General features: G+C 41.0%; 1 protein-coding gene across 1 annotated transcript in view; it reads right to left on the bottom strand.

Annotated features, from left to right (window-relative positions):
• Positions 1–395: 395 nt before the first annotated feature.
• The window catches only part of PALMD (palmdelphin), a 101,321-nt gene continuing 79,756 nt past the window's right edge, over positions 396–21,960 (bottom strand). Inside the window, exons 4-8 of the mRNA XM_073593072.1 lie at positions 17,849–17,963; positions 12,265–12,289; positions 9,634–9,747; positions 6,635–7,624; positions 396–2,425 (exon numbers count right to left, since the gene is read on the bottom strand). Coding sequence (XP_073449173.1) covers positions 2,382–2,425; positions 6,635–7,624; positions 9,634–9,747; positions 12,265–12,289; positions 17,849–17,963 — 1,288 coding nt within the window. The 3' untranslated portion in view covers positions 396–2,381. The remainder of the gene's footprint in view (positions 2,426–6,634; positions 7,625–9,633; positions 9,748–12,264; positions 12,290–17,848; positions 17,964–21,960) is intronic.

Genomic DNA, 21,960 nt, shown 5'->3' on the forward strand with positions numbered 1-21,960 from the left:
TTTTTATTAACTACTATGCAGAAATACCTGCGCTCAAGGTTAAGTCACTTCCTGGATGAAATGTGGATATTTTCCATAATGGCACTTGTGCATATAGGAGGATCTGCTGTTGAATTAATCAACATTTTGTGCAATCGAAAGTTTGTGTCTCAGGCTTTTGAGATTATTTTTCTTCCAACAGTGCATCTTGAAAATTGTGATTCACAATAAATATGTATGAGGAGTTTTGTCTGGAGTTCTTCTGTGACAATAAGGCTTTTTTGTTTATTTAAAGCAAGTAAAAAGAGCAATCTATCCTGAATGCCATATGAGGGCTTGGATTAATTTGTGAGCAGAAAACTGACTCATTTACATTTACAATTTTTAACATTGATGCTAAAATATGAAAGCAGAAAAAAAGAAAGAAATTTGATTTATTTGTCAAGTGATATCTTCTGCAATTGCAACTGTCTATAGTCAGTAATAGTTACATAAGAGGAATGGTAATGATATATGCCCATTGCCATACTGGTTATTCTCTGGAGTAGGTTGTTTCATATATGGAATAATCCTGTTTGCAATGAAACTGCATGGAGTACATGGAATGACTGAGTCTTAGTGATGGGTTCATCCAAAGATTTTCCACCATACTTTGATCTCTTTGTCTCATGAGAAAGTGGAATGCCTGTCATAGTAGATACACACCAAAACTAATTTCACCTACAATCTGTTTATTTATGCTGAACTGTAAAGCAAACACCAGTACAGCAGCCAATGTCCTCTTCTTATCTAATGAATTAGCTGGGTAACAATATATTTGTGTGCATGGCTATGGGCATGCCAATCAACAAAAATTGGCTTCATCACCAGTGTCTCAAAGTATTTTAGGAAGAAGGAACAGTCATCAGGTATCAGAAAAAGTTTCTGAAGCTGTTGATACACAAGCAGGTTGGGTCATGTAGCCTTTCTGCTTCTTGGTTATGAATAGGCAAGTTACGATACGTTTGGCTACATTGCCATTTAACTGCATCCACTTGCCGTTGTGGACCTTCACACAAAGGCTTCTTAAATTTCATCATGTGTATAGTTCCTCTATAAAAGGGGTAGCATCTATATGTTTCAGTTGTCAACAGAGAAGGTCTAAAATAATGCGCTTATGTGTGATCACCTTGATTCTTGTCTTTCCAGTGACATCATATTATATGAGAAGCCAATAAAAGCAGTACCTACAGTAAAGATAATGGGATTATCACCTATATTGATCTACAGCCACCAACATTCCAGTTTTGCCCTAAAGAATATGCTCATGGTGGTATGCAATAAATGGAATAATCCATTTACTTTTTGCCTGCAGCACTACTATACTTTATGTAGTAGTTTTATCTTTATCCTTTTGAAAATTTAGTGAGAAACAAACATTACTGAAATTTGTAACTTGATCATGTACTGCTGAGAATTTATGATGGGTTTCTTGAAACTCTCATGGTAGTCATTGTAGCTCACAGAGTTGTTTTAACGCCAATAATGAAACAGTATATGGGATGAAAACAACTCCCATGACTTGACAAAATCCATTCAGACATTAACTAGACAGAATAAAACATCTGGTTATACAAAAGCATCTGTTAAGTATATATACAGTTATCCTACCGCTGTTGCCACCATTTCCTGTGCAATGCTGTTGCATCCGTTTCCTGTTCAACTTAAATACTAAACATTTGAGTTTTCAGACATGCTAATATACATGTATGGAAAAAATATTTAAGAGCCCTTTACGTGGTTCAAGTGGCTGGAACTTTAGATGCCTAAGCACCTTTTATGTCCGAATATATAATCTGATGCAGTACAACAGACAGCATTCGGGAGTCAGCATTGTTCATGAACCCATCACCACTGTCAGTGCAGTACTTGTCTGCTTCACCGACACACACAAAAAGAACAATTCACCAGTAATTATGTAACTCTCAATTAGCGTGATTATGATGCAGGTTTGATATTTAATTTGCCAGCATTCTTTCATGATGTAAGACCAAGCTTGTAAATAGGTGGAAAACTGAGACAAATCTTGCCTGGATCTGCTTCTGTTTACATGGCTACGTTAAATGCAATAACAAATGACACTGACAGCATGTATCTTCCTTGTTACATAAGGAATCGCCTTCCATTATCAAAACAAAATAATATATTCCTATATAAAAACACATGAGCTTGCATAGCAATAGACAGAAAGCTGAAGTATAGTAGGAGATGAACACCAGTGACCCTCCAGCTATCGTTGAACCACTGGAGCACCATGAATGGGTTGTCTGTCGCAGGAACAAGACGAAAGTCCATGTAAAACTAGTATACACAAAAATTCCGGGGATCTTCTTCATCCATATCTCTTTATGTAGTTATGAGTCTTATATCACTTTTTTCCCCAGCTTGGCCATTCTAATCCTCAATGCTGTAGACAAAAAGAACAGAGTCAGAGCCATATTTGCTTTATGTAATTTATATAAAAAAAGGAAAAAGCTGGCTTGCAACTGTTGAGATTTTTTAAAAATGGAAAGTTAAAAGCACTTCCAAAATGGGATCGCATAAGATATCAAAATGTTCCTGTAAACTTTTGTTTTTTTTCTTGAAAGTTAATCTGACAGGGTAGTTAGCAAGTTTAGCAGAGATTCCTGCCTTAGCAGGACAATGGCATTGGCTGTATTCCAGAAATGATGTTAGGTCCATGGAAGTTACTGACTGTGCATGATGTTACGTAGGACTTATATAGACCGGACACTAGTCCCGGTTAGGAGCCTCAGCCATCACAAGTATTAGATCCATCTTGAAATGAAACTTCACACTTGTTTGTACGTCCTTCCCTCCCACGCTCCCTCATATATTAAACTGCAGTCAATTCTGCAGGCACAATTCAGCTGATGAAAGATCTGAAAGATCTATTTGAGGAAGCATAGGCGTGCGCACAGGGTGTGCCAGGTGTGCCTGGGCACACCCCAATCGCCTTGTGTGGTGCATATTCCCCCCTGTTTAGACCACTGATATTTCATCCCCCAAAAAAATGTTACAAAAGAAAATAATTTTTTGAAAAATAAAATAAACTAAATTACACTGTCCACTACCCTACTGACACCATCAGTACATATACACATGCATATGTATTTGAGCTTTGGGGTGCACACCCTAATGCAAGAGGCTCCGCACACCTATGTGAGGAAGTATCTTTCCATAAACATGCATGCTCTGCCCATTCATGTTTTCACGTACCGTATATATACATAAAACAAAAATGGGATATCGGGAACACACTGATAGCTAGCATTTTAAACCACCCCCCATCCCCCCTAGACTTTAGTGCCTTCCCCCTTTTCACGCCTTAATTGTGAAGGGCTGATAATAACATTAGGAATGTGTTACTGTCATTAAAGGCTAAGTTCACCTTTGATAGAAATAAATAAATACACATGATTTTGCATGTAAAAAAATGTGCATTTATTTTATTTTTTTCACAGAAGCCTGTGGATCAGTGGATTGTGGTTGTTCTCTCAGATTCCTACAGACACTACCTATACCTCTCTGCCAGTACCCCTGTATGGGCAGACAGTTACTGAGCCTGAGCTGCAGGAAGTGTCAATGGACTATAAGAGGGCACTGATCGGTGCATGCTTAGTCCGTCTGCCACAGTGGCAGAAATTACTTGTAGTTTAATCATTCACAGTCGCACCAATTAAATATAACAGCAACTGTGGAGAGAAGACACCCCCCCCCCCCGCGCTGTTACAGGGGCTCTAGGGTTGAGGGGGCTGGTGATTACAAGCATGTTCCATGTTATACCCTAAATACGGGTGTAACATGCTGGTATGGGTAAATCTATCCTTTAAAGTGGATCTAAACCCTCCTATTCTTTACAGACAAGGAAGCTGCCATCGTAGCCTCTGTTTGATCTGCAGTTCAGTTGCCATGATGCTGCACATGTGATTCGTTATGACTAGGGTTGCCACCTAATACCTTTAAAACCAAACACATGTTAATTACACAGGTTCTGTGGCTGATTAAGGTGGTAATTAAACTCGCCTTATCTGAATTAAGTTAGCCGCAGAAACTGTATAATTAAAATGTGTTTGGTTTTAAAGGGGTGAGGTGGCAACCCCAGTTATGACATTAGCCATTTGATGACTTTAAAGTTTGGTTGAATCCATAAGCAAATGTGAGCGTTGTCATTCACAGCAGGGCTTGAATGTAACTGTTTGGGAAACCGTTAAATCGAAAGGTTTAGTTCCGCTTTGAGCATCAGTGGCTGTGTGCTGCCTCTAGAAGCCCTGCTGATCTGGGCTATGGTTATGCAGAAATCTAGCCCAGCTTGTATGTGATTACTCTGTTATAGCTGACACAATGATCACATAATCGAAAAACAGTTGCCGCAGGTCAGTGACAGCCTGGGGCTGACAGCTACCAACCACACAAAGTGTCGGCTGTTGGCTTTTAAGAGGAATGGCTTATAAACGTATTCTCAGCATGGAGAAAGCTAATATACAAATTGTGAGGGGAAAGGGGTTACTGGCTGAAGCAGGTGTGCAGACCAAAAAAATAAAACACTGCATTTTACCGTGCTGGCTAGTGTGAACCTAGGCTTAAAGTCAGAGATCTTCTCATCTGAGTCCCTGAGTTGCATAGCAAACCCTATGGTGTTTCTTTTTAAGTTTGCCAAAAACTGAATACCATACTTGGGAAGACATTATTCATTCTGTTGTAATAGGTTTGGTAGATACCTAAGAATATTTTCCTATTTAAATTAAAATAAATAATTGTAATAATTTTATATTATAAATTTAAACCGCACAAAATTATAATATCGTCATGAAAGAAGGCTGTTTCACAGTGATTTGAATAGGATCATTATTTTGATTGTTAAAATTTATGATTCTTAAGATTTACACATAAGGCTAATCAAATGATTGTGCCGATGTCATAAGTAATTCATCCTACATAAAAATCAGGACATGTGTTGAATGTGTAAATATTCTGAAATATATACAGTACTTGTCAATGGAAATAAGCATAAGCAATCATTAACCGTCACTTGAAGAGTGCATACATTTCCATGGCATATCGCTTATCACAGTAATAATGGTTACTTTATTTGTAGTCTACAAATGTAATGTAGTTTGTGTATCGCTTGTGAAAATGTCTTGCAATAAGAAAAGTAAGTTTAGGAAATATATATATATAACAGTTCTCTGAGAGTGTTTAATATTTTAGATGTTAAAATGTGAAAACAAGTGTGTGCACAAAGTATACATCCATAGGTGTGCTGTATACTCGCTGTGTTCAAGTCTCTACAGCAAAGGCATAGTAAACGTCCTGAGAGTTGAAGACGTACTCCACACTGATAACTGTTTTCATGAGAAAGCGGTCACCTGACCAAGCATTGTCGTAAAGACATTGCTTCATCAACAAAGATTACCTCCCCATGCCCTTTGTGTCAAGGGGCAAACAGAGAAAACAAGGACATTAATAATGAAGTAAATACTGTATGCAGGCTGCATATGTTGATTTCCTTCTGAAAATGCTACTTACCTGGTTGTCTCTGGAATCAATACTTTACATCAGTGGTAGGGTTGCCACCTCATCCCTTTAAAACTGCACTCATATTAATTACACAGGTTCTGTGGCTGATTAAGGTGGTAATTAAATTCACTTAATGCCTTACCTGCATTCAATTAGCCCCAGAACCTGTGTAATTAATATGTGTTGGGGTTTAAAGTGATGAGGTGGTAACCCTAATCAGTGGCCTGGAGCAAGCAATTTAGACCAAGGACAGCTCGATCAGGTGGCAGTAGGCAGCAAGTATTTTCAGAAGAAAACTATGGCAATGTTAGCCAACTATACTTTTTCAGAACAAGCTTCCATAAAAGACTTCTGAAAATCACTTTGTTATAAAGGCACATAACTAGATCTGGTCCATAAGAAGTTAATGTAAACCAGGACGTGTATACACAAGTTTCACGCTTATAAGCAAGTCAGGTACTTTTGCGATGTGTTGCCAAATGTTTGAGTTACTTTAATTTGTCCTCCAGTTGCTTGAGAAGTTGATCCTAAACTGCATGGACCAGTTTCTGAGTTGCCTTGAACTGCTTTTTGTTGCTTTTGCATTCATATTGATTTGTATGGGGAATAAAAGCAACTCACATGCAGTATTCAATAAAATATGTAGGCTGCTATCAGTGTGCTCAAAAGCCCTGCCCGGTTTCCCTGAGTTGCAGTAAGTGCAAGTATGAACTGTTGTTCTGTCAATAGGAGGTAAAATCAACAAGTCCTACGTGTTTGTCCTTGTTTATCAGTAAATCTCATATAAGAGCTAAATTGCCCATACCAACCAGTCAGATTGCAATTTTCACTTTCCAACTGTCAATTCCCATAGCAGATTTGAATCATATTGGTGATTGTAACTCACTGATAAACAAGTCCTGTTTCTACTATAGTTTAAATTTGATTTCTAAATTTAGCAACACCTGAGTTACTAAAACATGCAAATCTAACAATAATAACTCAAAATGAAGCCACATTAAACTGGCATGATAGTTCTGCTAGTACAAGTTGGTGGGAACAAAGCAGGAATGTTACATTAGAGAACAGCAGTTGCATTTCTTCACTCGTATCTCACCTGTTAATGATGGGTCCTCAGTTCCATCATCTGTGATCTGTTTAGAAACGGGAACATAGTTATGAGAACCTAGGCTAGATTCTTGTTCTTGTAAGGATATTGAGTTCTTGTAGGGTTGAGGACCATGCAGTGTGATATTGTGTTTGGGTAGTTTATGTGCAACGCTATTTGGCAAAGGTGGATTAGAAACGGGTTCTGCTTTGGTTTCCGGTTGCTTAATCAGTCCTTCCACAGTTGCTTCTTCTTTGTCATTATCATCATCAATGATGACCAGTTCTGCTCGAATGACTCCCTCATAATCTGTAAGTGGTCTGCTTTCATTTTCATCAGCATCCTGGTAGCCCATGAAAATCATAGTAACTGGCTCAGAGCCATCTATGTAACATGGTGTGGCATTGACAACACTGTGTTGGAGATCATCTTCCATATTAGGAGCAGTAGAGTGTTTGGTGGTGCATCCTTCTGAGTTAATAAACACTGCCTGATGGTAATCTTCTTTCAATTGTGGTTCTACATGGGTTGATTGTCCATTTTGCATGATAACTTTTGGCTGTGAATAAACTGGGGCTTTTGGCACAGATTGAATCTTTGGGAATATATCTTCCTCTACTATTGGACTGTGACCATTTTGCTGGTTCACAATGATGGGTGAGTTGTGGCCATTTAAATTTTGTTGAACCTGCCCTTTATGAAGGGTGGAACTGTTGTAAGGGTTGGAGAACACAGGTTCATGGTATTCTGTGGGAGACTGTGTGCTCTTCTCTGTAGCTTTCCTCAAGAGTTCCTCTACTTCAATGGGAGCAAGACTGTTTATGTCATTTTTAGCTGTCTTTCCTTCAGAGCTTACAGCAAACACAGACTTCCTGCCATCATCATAAACTTTAACTCCTGTATCTTTAAACTCACTGGAGGGGACCGGGATTGAGGATAACACTATGTTCTTTCCAGTCTTTGTGTCTTTTTCAACTTTGATTTCCATGGCAAATAATGCTGTAACGAAATTACATTATTTATGTAGAATATTCAGTTTTTGATTTTGATTATGAATAAAGCTGGAAATCACTGTAATAGGCACAGCTAATACAGTGATGGCATTGGCTTTTGGGTCTCATCACAAGTGGGTGCCCTGCTGCTTAGTGAACACCAGAGGTCACTTGCTCAGCACAGGCTCCATTTAGATAACACATTGCATTTTCTCAAACAATCCAAAGCATTCACTGATTGAATGATGTGGAGATCATGTCATCCCCGCCCTGCCCCTCCACCTCTTCCAATCAGAGAGCACTTTGCATAGAGTTGCTGTGCAATAGCCTCAAATTCAACTTGGGTTTCAACTAAAGATTATATCTCTGTAAAATGTTTAGCCTAGCTCGCAGTCTCTGCTCTAATTCATCCCAAAGGTGTTCTATCAGGTTGAGTTCAGGACTCTGTGCAGGCCACTCAACCTGATAGATGGGATGAATTACAGCGAAGACTGTGAGCCAAGCCTTCTTGTCCGCATCTGTGCCTGACCTCACAAATGCGCTTCTGAAAGAATGGTCAAACATTCCCATTGACACATTCCTAAACCATGTGGACAGCCTTCCCAGGAAGAGTTGAAGCTGCTATAGCTGCAAAGGGCCAACTCAATATTGAACCCTGCAGGCTAAGACTGGGATGCCATTAAAGTTCATGTTTCGTGTAAAGGCAGAAGTCCCAATACTTTTGGTAATATAGTGTATGTGTTGCTGGACGGCCGCTGTTTATGTGCTGCGTTCACTGTGTGCTGTCAGCACAAAGACTGAGCTTTCGCAGTCAGCGCTTTGGGCTGCAGATCAGTAGTCATAGGGACTATGTCACGTCACATTCGGCTACCCAACGCATTTTGCTACCCGCTGGAGTGCACATGCGCGATGCCGCCATATGTGTTCCAACACTGTTGTAAGACCACTTTGCCACAGGGCCCCTCGCGGGCTCGCTTCGCTCGCTACGCTTCGGGCACGGCCTTGCTTCGCTCGCCATGCTTCGGGCACGGCCTCGCTTCGCTTGGCTTAATTATAATCTAACTCTATGTCCACTTGGATGGTGGGGCTTGAACCTGGACTCAGGGGTGTGGCCACAAAATTCTGTGCAAGCGCAGATCCCCACAGTGATGAAAGGCATATGGAGGTGTCGCGCATGCGTTGTCCAGTGAGTAGCCAAATGTGATGGGTCGCCATATGTCGCCATATGTGACGCTACAACTAGCTTCCGATCATGTGACCACTGTGACAGTGCCAATCTTTTTTCCCACCCTTGAACTGTTCCAGACTATTTAAAGGGACATCAGGGCAGGCGGGAAGGGGGTTAAGAGTAAAGTTATTGCTAATAATTCTTCACTATTAACGTATTAATGTGCTTTAAAGTGGAGTTCCACCCAAAAGTGGAACTTCCACTCATCAGATTCCTCCCCCCCTCCGGTGACACAGTTGGCACCTTTCAGGGGGGAGGGGGGTACAGATACCTGTATATTACAGGTATCTGTACCCACTTCCGGCATAGATAGCCGCAGAATCTGCGGTTATTTACGCCACTTCCTGCTCCCTCCCCGCTGCCTGCTGGGAAACACACGGGTCCCAGAGGCAGCAGGGACCATCCGTATTGCGCTGCGCGACTCGCGCATGCGCAGTAGGGAACCGCACATCTTCACTTCCTGATTCCCTTACCGAAGATGGAGGCGGCAGCACCCGAGGACGGAGAGACGCTTCGGCCTCTGGTGCCGACATCGCGGGCGCCCTGGACAGGTAAGTGTCCATGTTTTAAAAGTCAGCAGCTGCAGTATTTGTAGCTGCTGACTTTTAAAAAAAATTTTTTCGGCGGCGCTCTGCTTTAATACTATGAATAAACCCTACAAAAGCAGCTCTTTCCAAGCACCTTATGTAGACAAGTCGGTGGATAGTGTGAGTTTTTCAGTACCAGTTTATGTCTGTTAGCAGAGCAAAAAGTTATTAACAGTAAAGTGATACATAAAATAAAGATACCCTTTCTTGGTTCTTCCCCATTCTCAGCATGGGCACTTTCCATTTTTCTGACAAATTTTGGCTTATAAGAAAGTGGTAGGTCGGGTATGCCAGCATAAATATCCTTTATGGGTTCTGTGAAAGAAATCATTATTGAGAAAATGAAACATATATAACAATAAAAGTTCAGGCGTTATAGACAGTAAAATCTAGGCATGCAATTTACAACTTGGTATTTTTTTTTTTTTGTTCTTGTTAAAAAAAAGATTGAAATCCAAAGTACAGGTTAGCCTTGTGTAAAGAACAACTGAGATTACATACGTCTTTATTTGATATTTGATCTGTCATAATTACCCACATGGCTTCCATATAGAACTGCTACAAGTCTTTGGTGACAAAATCATGGTAAAATTAAGCCATGTCCCAAAAAGTCCATGACATCTAGCCCATGCCTATTTCTTAACCTGACCCCATTGACTTTCCTTCTTAAACCATTAAAATGGATCTGTGCCCAGATCATGCATGCTAAAGTATTAAAGGGATACTAAAGGTTCACTTTTTTTTCTTTAAAAAAAAAACCAAACATGTCATACTTACCTCCTCTGTGCAGTTGGTTTTGTGCAGAGTGGCCCCGTTCCTTCTCTTCTGGGGCCTCCCAGCAGCGATCCTGGCTCCTCCTCTTCTCGAGTGCCCCGTCAAAGAAGCGCTCTCCCTCGGGACACCCGTGCGGGCACGCACCCGTGTCCTGTTGCTGCGTCCGTCGACACAGGCAGTGGGACTTGGCCCCGCCCCGGGCTTCCGCATCATTGGATTTAATTGACAGCAGTGGGAGCCAATGGCTGCACTGCTATAAATCCAATCAGGACCCGAGACACGGACTTGACTGGGGGTGCTCGTCTCCAGAGTAGGAACGATCGGGCTCAGGTAAGTAAAAGTGGGGCTCTGGGGCACAGATGCACTACAAGAGGTTTTTACCTCAATGCATAGAATGCAGCGAGGGTTTACAACCCCTTTAAGTATAAAGTATACATATTTTGAACAAGAAGTAAAACCACTTTAAAACAAGCCTTTGTTCATCTCCATATCTACTGTGTAAGCATTGTGAAAAAACAGAGCAGTGGGGATTAAAGGAAAATTACCCACTTGAAGACCAAGCCTAAACTGATAAATTTAGTTTACAATTTAAAAATCAGCATTTTTTTTCTAGAAAATTACTTAGAATCCCCAAACATTTATATAAATATATATACAGTATCTCACAAAAGTGAGTACACCCCTCACACTATCATTTACCACTCCTAAGATCATTGTGCCAAAAAATAGCAATCCAATGTGTGGGCGGGGCTTACTGCGCTCAAGTGTGAGACCTGGAGCGTGCTCTCACTAGTGCCTCCAATGGCTGGCTGAGGCCAACTTTCACACTGATACAGAGTTAAGGCGGCACTCCAACTTGAAAGCGAGGCTCCTCCTCCAGAACTCTTTGCACTCCAAACTCCAGTTAACTCTTTGTAATCTGTGGGTAACTTTTGTAACACTTCACCTTGTTCACTATGGACACAATTCCTTAATACGCTTCAAAACACTTCTCCTTCACCTACATTTTGCAACATTTCCGAGACAGTATCGCTGACCTATCCAGTAATCATATTCACTTGGATTCTAGGAAGCTCATGCATGTGCATTGTCTGTGCTTATTCTTCTCCTGAGGCCTCCTTACATCTTCCTCCGTGACTCCCAGGCTAGGTCCCTGGAATGCCCTGTGCCGTGAGGTTGTTCCCAGTATGAGGGAAACTGGTTGCCAAGGAAGGAGCCTAAGCACCTAGCTCCTTTACTACCAGGACCTCCGTCACCCACTTGTCTACTGGCTGGCTGCGTATGCACACAAAACTAGTACTGTAGTCATTAGCAACGGCAATATAGCCTCCTCCGGACAGCTTCTCTGCTCATTAGACTATTGTACAGCATCTTCTCTTACTCATCTCTGTTCCATGCTAAGCCCTGTTCCTTGGATGCACCATCCTTGCACCCCTTTAGTGACTTCAGACCAAGCAGTTTAGGTACCATCAAAGTTCTTTTACTGAAGTAGTTAAACATAACAAATGAACAGTTCCCAAAGACATTTTTCTATATACATTCCTGTACAAAGTCCTCTAAATGCCCTTTTAGATGAGTCCCTGGTGCTCTCTTTTGCTCCATGAGGTGGTCATACCTTAAATAGGTGAAAAAGTCCATTAGTCCATCTAACAGCAAAGTTCATATCTCTTGGAACACTGACTAGGCCCCCACAAGGGTCAATTACATTCCCAGCACCTCTTTCCTTTTCTACCCATGCAGAGAGCAACCAAAAATCCCTGACCTAGATACAGTTTCCATTTTATATCTTTTTTCCAGCAGAGGGCGGTACTTCTCAGAAAAGCCCAGGAAAACCTGGCCAGCAGTGTTAACCCTTTACTCTCAGGCAGCACCACTTCTGCTGGGCAACATTAACTAAATAGTGCAATTGATTAAGCTGAAAATACACTTAACCCAAAAAGATAATTAACACAGGCAGCAATGGTCATGGCAGCAATGGCGCTTATTAAGCACCTGCTTACAAGTTTCATTCATACATTACAAATATTATTATTTACTGAATACCACCCATGTACATACCTTTTCGAGTTTCTGTTTTCACGGCCTGCAATAATTAAGATAGCTTGATTAAAATGTATATCTAAGTCCTGTCCACAAACAGTTTCAATCTCTTAAGCAAAAATGTATTTTACAAAAAAACTTCTATATTGTGTCGTTTATTTTTAAATAAAAAAAGGTATAATTGTATTAAATCTTATTTTTTGTGTACTTTTTTTTAAGTTTACTAAATCGGTATTAAACCCAAAAACAAAAAAATAATATATTGCAGCTTGCTAGTCCTTAGATGTGGTGGTGCATTTGTTTTCTTTTTCTAGGCCTTTGTTTTCCTTTCTTTTCATCTGGTGATCCTGCCAGTAACACACTTCCTGTCTTAGGGTGTCTCCACACTGTATGGTGGCGATATGGAAACACCCTTAGATAGCAGCATTGTCAATCCGGGGAGAGGGTAATGTTAGATTCACCGACCATTGTAAGCACCCCTGTCAGTGGTAAACGGTTTGTTGCAACCCTCTGACACTTTTGCTGGACAGCTTGGTCTATTAAAGGAAGTTGAAAAATAACAGATTTTTTGGCCAGATCAACAGGTTAGAAGTAAGGAAATTCTAAAAATGAAAACAAATGCAGCTGCCACATCTAAGGAATCTTAATCTATAACAGCATCACAATGCAGGTCACAATGTTTTATAAACAAATTAAACTCTATCCTAATAGTGCATTTCTAGAACAAGAGAAAGAATGGCACACATCGTTTTTTTTAATAAAAATACTTTTTTTTTTTTTCAATTTATACCCTTTTTTTATTTTGGAAGAAATCAAAGAGCACATTTTACAGAAATCATACATGACAGGGTATTGATACCTATCTACTAAACCATTATACATTAGGTTCAATTTTTCATAGAACTTGAAAACATAGCAACCAAATACTTTAAAAGTAACTATCTCCCCTCAGTCATGCACTCAGTAACCCCCCCCCCCCAAATCCAGGGCCCTAAAAAGTGTCCCGGGCTCTGGGGGGGTCTCTTTATATAATTCATAAATGTCATACCGTCTCCTCCTTCCTATTTTATTTAAAAAAGCACCACAGAGTCCAAAAACCATAACAACAAAAAAAAGGGAGGAAGCAATATCTCATACGGTTCTCCTCCCTTCCCCTCCCTCCCACGTGTGTCCCTCCTTCGAGTAAACCGCCCCATTAATTCTTGATTAAAGGTTAAGTTGACCTTTTTTTAAAAATAAAAAATGTTTTTGAAGGTAAAAAAATTGTGCATTTATTTTTTTTTTCTCTCAAGAGCCTGCGGAGCATTGCACCCACGATTGCTCCACGCAGCTGCACCAACTTTGAATTGTGACAACAGGTATGGGGAGAAGAACCAGCATTTGCTGTCACAGTGAGGAATTGGGGTGGGGGGCATACTTAGAGCATTTGGCACCCGGGGCGGATCCTATATCTGGTACCCCCCCCAAGTCGGGCAGGCGACGCACATGTAGCGCCTCCGCGCACTGCAGCCTGGAACCCAGAAGAATCCTCCTCCCTCTGCACCCCCGGGCAGCCAGGCCCTTCCTCCTCCTCTGCAAAAATGGCACCGACCGACCCAAGGATTGTCATAGGGTGGCCGGCGCCAGACAGAAATACATGTAACTGGCAGTGGCACACTTACTATGTGCTACTGCCAATGGCGTCACTAGGGTTGGTGTCACCTGGTGCAGTAAAACATGGTATCACCCCCCCCAAAAAAAAATATATATTTTCCTGTTTTCTGAAAGTGCTCTGAAGATTTTTGGTGTGCTTTCAGAAAATGCAGAAAAAAACACGCAAGCTAATAGAAATCTATTGGACTGCAGCTATAACTGCGGGCAAAAGGTAGGCAGACCCCTTTTACATTACACAGCCCCTGTACCTCTGGACTCATTTACATTACACAGCCCCCACACCCCTGGACCCCTTTACATTACACAGCTCCACACCCCTGGACCCCTTTACATTACACAGCCCCCACACCTCTGGACTCCTTTACATTACACAGCTCCACACCTCTGGACCCCTTTACATTACACAGCCCCCACATCTCTGGACCCCTTTACATTACATAGCCCCACACCTCTGGACCCTTTACATTGCACAGCCCCCGTACCTCTGGACACCTTTACATTACACAGCCCCCACACCTCTGGACACTTTTACATTACACAGCTCCTGCACCTATAGACCCCTTTAAATTTCACAGTTCTGCACCTCTGGACCCCTTTACATTACACACACACACACCTCTGGACCACTTTACATTACACAGCACCCAACACACCTCTGGACCCCTTTACATTACACAGCCCCCCACACCTCTGGACCCTTTTATATTACACAGCACCTCCCACACCTCTGGACACAGCCCCCACCACCCTCAGCTCAGCCCCTTGGTACGTTATTCGAGCATGCAGAGCAGGAGACACAGAAGAGCAGAGCAGGAGACAGAGAGGGAGTGAGAAACAGCAGTCCTGAATAGACAGCGGGAGCTGCCGGAGTTAACTTTCCAACTTACCCAGCAGGTGATTGGTTGCTAGGATCACCTAGCAACCAATCACCTGCTGGTTAACTTGGAAGATAACTCCGGCAGCTCCCGCTGTCTATTCAGGACTGCTGCTTCTCTGTCCCGTTCTGCTTCCTGCTTCCTGCTCCACTCTCCCGTGTTAGTGAGCGGCGGAGGCAATCCAGCGGCCGGCCCAGGGTGTCACCCCTCTGGCAGGTTTCACCTGGGTGTGGCCTGACCCCCCCCCCCAATGTGTGGCACCTGGGGTGGAACGCACCCCCATTCCACCCGTTGTTATGCCATTGGGGGGGGGCTGCATTGTAGCATGTTACATATTACACCCTAAATAGGGGTCTAACAGATAACATGTTACTGAAAGTGAACTTAGCCTTTAAAATGGTAAACCTCAAGTATTAAACAAGGTCAGCACTGTCATTAGCCAGGATTTTAGAACATAAACCTGATCCTTAAATATGATGGTTCAAGAAAATGAATGCAAATAAAAATAACTGCAATATATTTACTATAGGCTATGGGATTGAATTGCTAAAGGCAAATAGGCTGTTAACTTTGCAAAGGAATTTTTAATTACCTTAGTAAAGTATGTGATGAAGCTCTGCTGGCTTCCATAATTCAAACAAGTACAAGCAAAAGTATAGTGTTCTTATTTTCCTTGCACAAAATTGGGTATTCTTTGCAGTGAATGTTTACCACATTCAGCAAGTTGAGGAAAATTTCAAAGTGAACAGCCCATTTGACTTTAATATCAACCCCTATTTTATTTTTTTAATCTGATTTTTTAAAAATGTTTTTCATTGTTAACAACTCTGAAACAGCTGGCTTAAGTGGGAGAAAAAAAATATTCAAAAATGTAAAAAGACTAAAAACTAACACATTGCAGTACATTATTAAAGATTTGCGATGCAAATTATGTATAACACATAGCCTGCTACCAACTTCTAAGAACAGGTAGAAACATACAATCCATCCAATGTGACCATACAGCATCAAACTTACCCATGGCATTATGCAAATAATAAGGTGCTCTGTCGGTAAGTGTGTGCCGTACAGGCCAGTTAGAGTGCCAACTACTTCAGCCCAGTACCTCTTTAGTTTTGGGAAGTGCCATAAAAGTGAATTAGGGTCCCATTTGGATGGCAACATCTGTCACAGCTAGAGTCAGCCCTGACTCTGAATCTTTGAAGAAATTAGGGGGTCTTGTGTACTCTATGTAGGAGAAACACCTTGGTCAGTTTGGGGGGGGGGGGGTACAGAGACCAGTTGTGTAGACTACACAATTTGATCCCAAGCATTATCGATAATAGGACCTAAATCTGAATCTGGAAGCTGGGGAAACTTCAATAAAAATCTGTCTAACAGAGTCAGGTACTGGACGATGATGAAATAAGACCTTTGGTCGTGGGCACTTCTACTAAACTGTCTATTACCACTCTTGGGGGGAAAAGATATGGAGGCCTACTCCATCTGCAATTGTGGATCATGCTTAAGTTGAAGGTATTATTAAAACCATTTTGGGTCTAGGGAGAATTCAGAGGATAATTGAGAGGATTTAAAGACTAAGTTCACCTTTTGAGAAAAAAATATTAAATATATTTTTGGGATTGTGCATTTATTATCTTTTTCCACAGGAGTCTGGAAAGCATTGCACCTGTGATTAGTGGATCATGGGTGCAATGTCAGGCTTCTGCAGACAAGCCCTACAGCTTTCAGCTTGTACCTCTGTACAGGCTGTCAGTCTGAAAGCTGCAGGGCTTGTGAATGAACTACAAGGGTGTTAATCAGTGACCCCGTAGTTCATTGAGAACTACAAGTCGTCTGCCAGGACTTGTAATTCTCTCATTCACAGATTACTGTAAAATTAATGTAAATTAAGGAGTTCTGGAAAGTGCAAGCTGTCCCAAATTGGAGTAAACCCGGTAAGGTTTGAGATTCCCAGTAATTTCTTAGCTGCAGCACAAATATTCCCAAGCAGGAGGGAAGTGACTAGGGTGGGTTGTAGCTTGGTGTGAATAGGAGTCTTAAAAGCATATGTCGGATGTCTATTATAGAATACAACTCTAAGTATTTTGAAAGATGGGGTACAGTGGTTCCCACGGTCCCAGCCTGTCAGATGTTGTAGTTGGGCAGCAATAAAAGACACCCAGGCATTTGGGGCTTCAAGGCCTCCTGAAATTTTGGGGTACTGTAGGGGCTTAACTTAATCCTGCGAGTTTTGTTTCTCCAAATCAAGTCTCTGAAAATAATTACTTTTGATAAAGGGATCCAGATTGGGAAGTTATGTAAATAATATAAAAGCTGCAGCAACATCTATATTTTAGTTCATGGGTTCAGTGAAGGGTACTGTTAATGTTACAGCATATAGAACAATGGCATTTTGTAAATAGGGAAAACTTTTTTTTTTTTCCCTGTTTAAACATCACTGTGCCCCTGTGCACAAAGCCAGTCATAAAGACATATTTTGATGAATTTGTGAGAAGGAACTCGAGTGGCTTGCAAAGACCTCAACCCTACTGAACATCTTTGAGATGAATTGGAATACCAATTGTGAGCCAGGGGTTTCTCATTCAACATCTATACCTGACTTCACAAAAGCTCTTTTAGCTGAATGGACACACATTTCCACATACCTATATCTGTGTAGGGCAAGGACCATAAGAACTCTATCCTGACAGTCTGGTTGCATACTGGACCCTCCCTTGGCTTCTAATTGAGGGCAACAGCCAATCAGATGGGCCCAGTGAATATACCCTTCCTGCTGGGATGGAGCAGTTGACTTGATTTCTGCTCATGATGTGGTACCATGGCTCTTGGATACACACATATTAAGGTTAGAGGTCAAGGGGAAAGGCAATTCTTGAACTATTTTCACTTGGTGGCGCCTTAGTTTTCCATGAGCTAAGAGTCCCCTTGCCCCTACCACCCCCTCCATCCGTGGATGCTCATATTTTTTATTATTTCCTGCATTTTCTGGCTTTATGCAAACAGTTGAAATTGTAACCCTGGGCATAAAGCTTAGATTGACTATACCACATTACTGGTAAGCCTTTACATACCTTTATGATATCCTCTGTAGTTCTCTCCACAGACTTCAGTCTCTTTAAGACCTGTACTTCCTTGGCAGACAGTTGTGTTTCTTGCATCTCAAGATCGTCAATCTCTTGCTCTAGTCTGTAAATAGATAGCAGTGATTCCCATTGTAATGTGCTAGACAAATGTATTCAAAATATTTTAAATACTGATATTTAATGCTCTTGCATTCCTGCTATTCCTGGAGATTGGCTTAAACAGACCTGCAGTGAACTTGACTCTCAGAGGAAGTTTGCATATCAGTATCAATGGATAAAGCACGCTCCTAGAACACACTGTATTTATCACGGTCATAAACATGACACAAGTACATAAGATACATTTCTTCCCTCCATATTTTATAAGATTTGTTAGGTACATTCCTGTGAGGTTTAAACATATTATGATGCCACAACTTTAAAAGATATAGAAGTACAAGTAGCGCCATGAGTACACCTACCTAGCTCCCTACTGTCCTAGAGGGATCCCTACCTCTCCTCTATGCTTGTGCTTTTATATCCTTATATTGATATACATATCTGCATTATTAACTTGTAATATCCATCTCCTGTATTGGGTATTGGTTTGAACAAGCTTTATTTTGTGGGAATCCCCCTGAGGAAGCCACGTGACCCAGTAGCGTAATGCGTAGGGGAGGGACATACTGATGTCACAACGCTGAGCATCGGAAGAAGAGCATACTTAACACATATTGCTGAGCTGGTGTCGTTTTACAGTCACTTGGACACAAATGATTTTTAACTATGCAGGAGTAGTATGGTGCGCTGTAAGCACCTAACAAATGTGAGTAAATTGTATGGAGTTTTAAATAAAAGTATTTAATTTTTTAAATGTTATAAGCACGATTGTGGCAATTTTCTTCCTTTCTATTGTGGCCACGGCTAACATTGACATGCTATGAGAGGATCTACACAGAGGAAGAAGGAGAACCTGTCAGATATATCTATAAGTACTTGTAAAGTCACACGCTATCAGGTGAGCGAATATGTGATGGTGGGTGAGCACGAGTCAATTATATGAAATTACCACTGCAAGGGCATACGCACAAGGAAGAATCTTGTAAGAGGAGGAGGCACTTATTTGAAAGACTATTTGTGTGATATTATTATTTGGACTTTTTTCTTTAATATATTTTTTATAATTTTTTACTTATTATTTGATTTATATATAGTGGCATATATGTTTATTTGGATCACAAGATGATTGCCAAGGATTGTTACTAATACTTCACCAATGTTAACATATCCAAGAGCACATTATCTAATAGGGATGGTGTAATTAATACACAGGGGAATTGATTCATTAATTAGGAACGCAATTAAGAGTGTTTAATTTATTAGTGCAACACAATATTTTGATTTATTAAGGTTGCACATATATATATGGGAATGTTTTAGGTGTCAGCAGCTCTCATTAGATATATAAATTGGTAGCTCGTAAGGTTTTGTATAAAGTTATGTTGGAGTATTATCGTATTTTCCGAAAAATCTATTAAATTATAAATAAAACTAGAGGACATTTGGTAGGTTTTTTTCCCCACCTTGTCACATAGCATGCGCAATATTCTTCAAAACTACAGTACATTGTAAACACAACAGTTAAAAGCAATATAAGATTTTCAATGGCAATTAAATTAGTTGTAATTAAATTATTATTACAGTTAAATTAGCTTAAATTGTTATGGTTTGGGATCAAAGCAATATAGGATGGACTATTATGGTTTATTGTACCGGAGCTCCACCCAAAAGGGGAAGTTACGCTTGTTTGCACCCTCCCCCCTCCGCTGCCACATTTGGCACTGGTTTTGACAGGTACCCGCTCCCACCTCCGGCTCAGATTGCCACGGCAATCTGAGCCAGAAGTTTGGTCTACCCTCCTTCTACCGCAGTCTTCTGGGACACATCACAGGTCCCACAGGTCCCAGAAGACTATGGGACCATTCACAAGACGCAGCGTGGCTCGTGCATGAGCAGTAGAAAACCTGCTGTGAAACCGCAAGGCTTCATTTCCTGTTTACTAGAGATGCCGGTGTTCTGCCGAGAAAGTTCCCCTCGGCAGATAATAACCCCCCTGTAGTGCACAGGCGCAGTGCTTGCGCAGTAGGAACAACAAAGAAGCCGCCGAAAAGAGCCGAAGCTGAACACCTGAGTCAGCTGTACAGGGCGCCTGCGTGCCAAGACTATAGTAAAAAAAAAACACTTTGTAACAGGCCCCTCGCCATGCTTCGTGCACGGCCTCGCTGCGCTCGGCATTTTAATGTTCTAACTCTATGTCCACTTGGATGGTGGGGCTTTAACGTGGACTTAGGTTAGAATGTAGTGCTCAGGCGCCGTATAGAGCTGACGATCAGCTGTTCTTGTTCGGCAATTTTCGGCGGCTCCGTAGTCATTCGTATTGCGCAAGCTCAGCGCATGCGCAGTACAGGGGGGTCCTTATCTGCCGGGGGAACTTTCTTGGCAAGACACCAGCACCTGCACCCGAAGTTGATTGAACAATCAGCTTGGAAGACGACATCGCTGGATCCCTGGACAGGTAAGTGTCCTTTTATTAAAAGTCAGCAGCTACAGTATTTGTAGCTGCTGGCTTTTAATTTTTTGGGGGAAGCCTGGAGCTCCCCTTTAAGAGCAAGATCCCAAAACCTTTCCTAAGAGAAGCATGGCTCCCAGAAAGAGCCTTGTTTTCACCAGGAGACAGTATAAAGTAACAGAAGGGAGTAGTCTAATTAAGTTCACACAGTTTGTGACTTCTTCACATGAGTTGAGGCAGTGACCAGGAAAGTCACAAAAAAACATCATCTCAGTAGAATAATTTTATTTTCCCTGCACACACCCCAGTTTGTCTTGTTCCTACATCAGCATTTGTAGCTCCCTACCAAAGATCACACTTTTAAACAGGACAGCTTTAGAAAGCTACAAAGGCATTCTATTGTTCTGTTTGAGGAAACAAGGATCATAAGCTACTAACAAGACCAGACAAACCTTGTATGTTCATGAATATGTTTGTTCTCACAACAAACTACTCATTGCAAAAGAGTCTTTATAATTATATCCTAATGATATAAATAATAACACTGCTTATTTAAGGTATCTCAGTTCTCAGACTCTTGTACTGGTGCCATAACTAATAAAGCCTCGAAAATCTACGATAAAAATTGTGCTCAATTAGTGTTCTCAACTGATTCAACTTGTTATTATCAGTGTGAAATTTGCTTTATAAAAATATATACTGTAAGCCAATATTGCAAAAACTCTGAGAATCAACAAAAGGTTGAGTAATGTAACACACTTAAATGACAACTAGATGGTCTTATATTGGAAACCACATCTCAAGAATAATTACTCTAAGGACTGAGCTTATTGAATTTTGCGCATCCTCCATGTTACAGCAGTTCTAAACCCTAATGTAATACTCACCTGTTTTATCAGATCTTTTAATTCAAGCAAATAAATAATGCTTTATAATACTTACCTATGAGCTTGCTTCAGTTGCGAGCACCATAACACAACAGACAAGCATGACGTTGTCTCTTTTCGGGTGACAGTAAAGACAAATCAAACAATCGATTTGCCTAAATACAAATCCCACCGCTTTAACACCAACCACATGTGCCATAACTATGGCTAGGTTTGGATGACACTAGCTAAAGCGAACCCAGGGTAGCTGTTGTATTTTAGCAACCTTTTAACACACTAAATGAACTTGTAGGATCTCTCATTTTGTCCTATGTAAACTGGAAAGATTAACCACAATACAATATAAAAGCAATGTTCTGACAAACAAATATTTTTTACCTGTATGAACATAGGCTTAAAGTGGATGTAAACCCGAAAAAAATGTTTTTTTTTTTTTTTTTTTTATATCATACTGTAGAGTATAAGATTTCCTATCATTTGAGCCCAGTCTTGCCACACAGTTAATCCATCTCTGAGCAATCCTCTTTTATTGTTCAGTGAGATAATTCTTGACAAACTGAGAAAAACTTTGTCAAATCCTCCCCCTTGCTGTGAGTGACAGGTGATTTACATCTCGTGCACTTGCCTAAGAGACATGCAGTATTTTTTAATTCCTTCCCCCACTC

This window comes from Aquarana catesbeiana, linkage group LG07, assembly GCF_042186555.1.
Source record: "Aquarana catesbeiana isolate 2022-GZ linkage group LG07, ASM4218655v1, whole genome shotgun sequence".
NCBI lineage: Eukaryota > Metazoa > Chordata > Amphibia > Anura > Ranidae > Aquarana > Aquarana catesbeiana.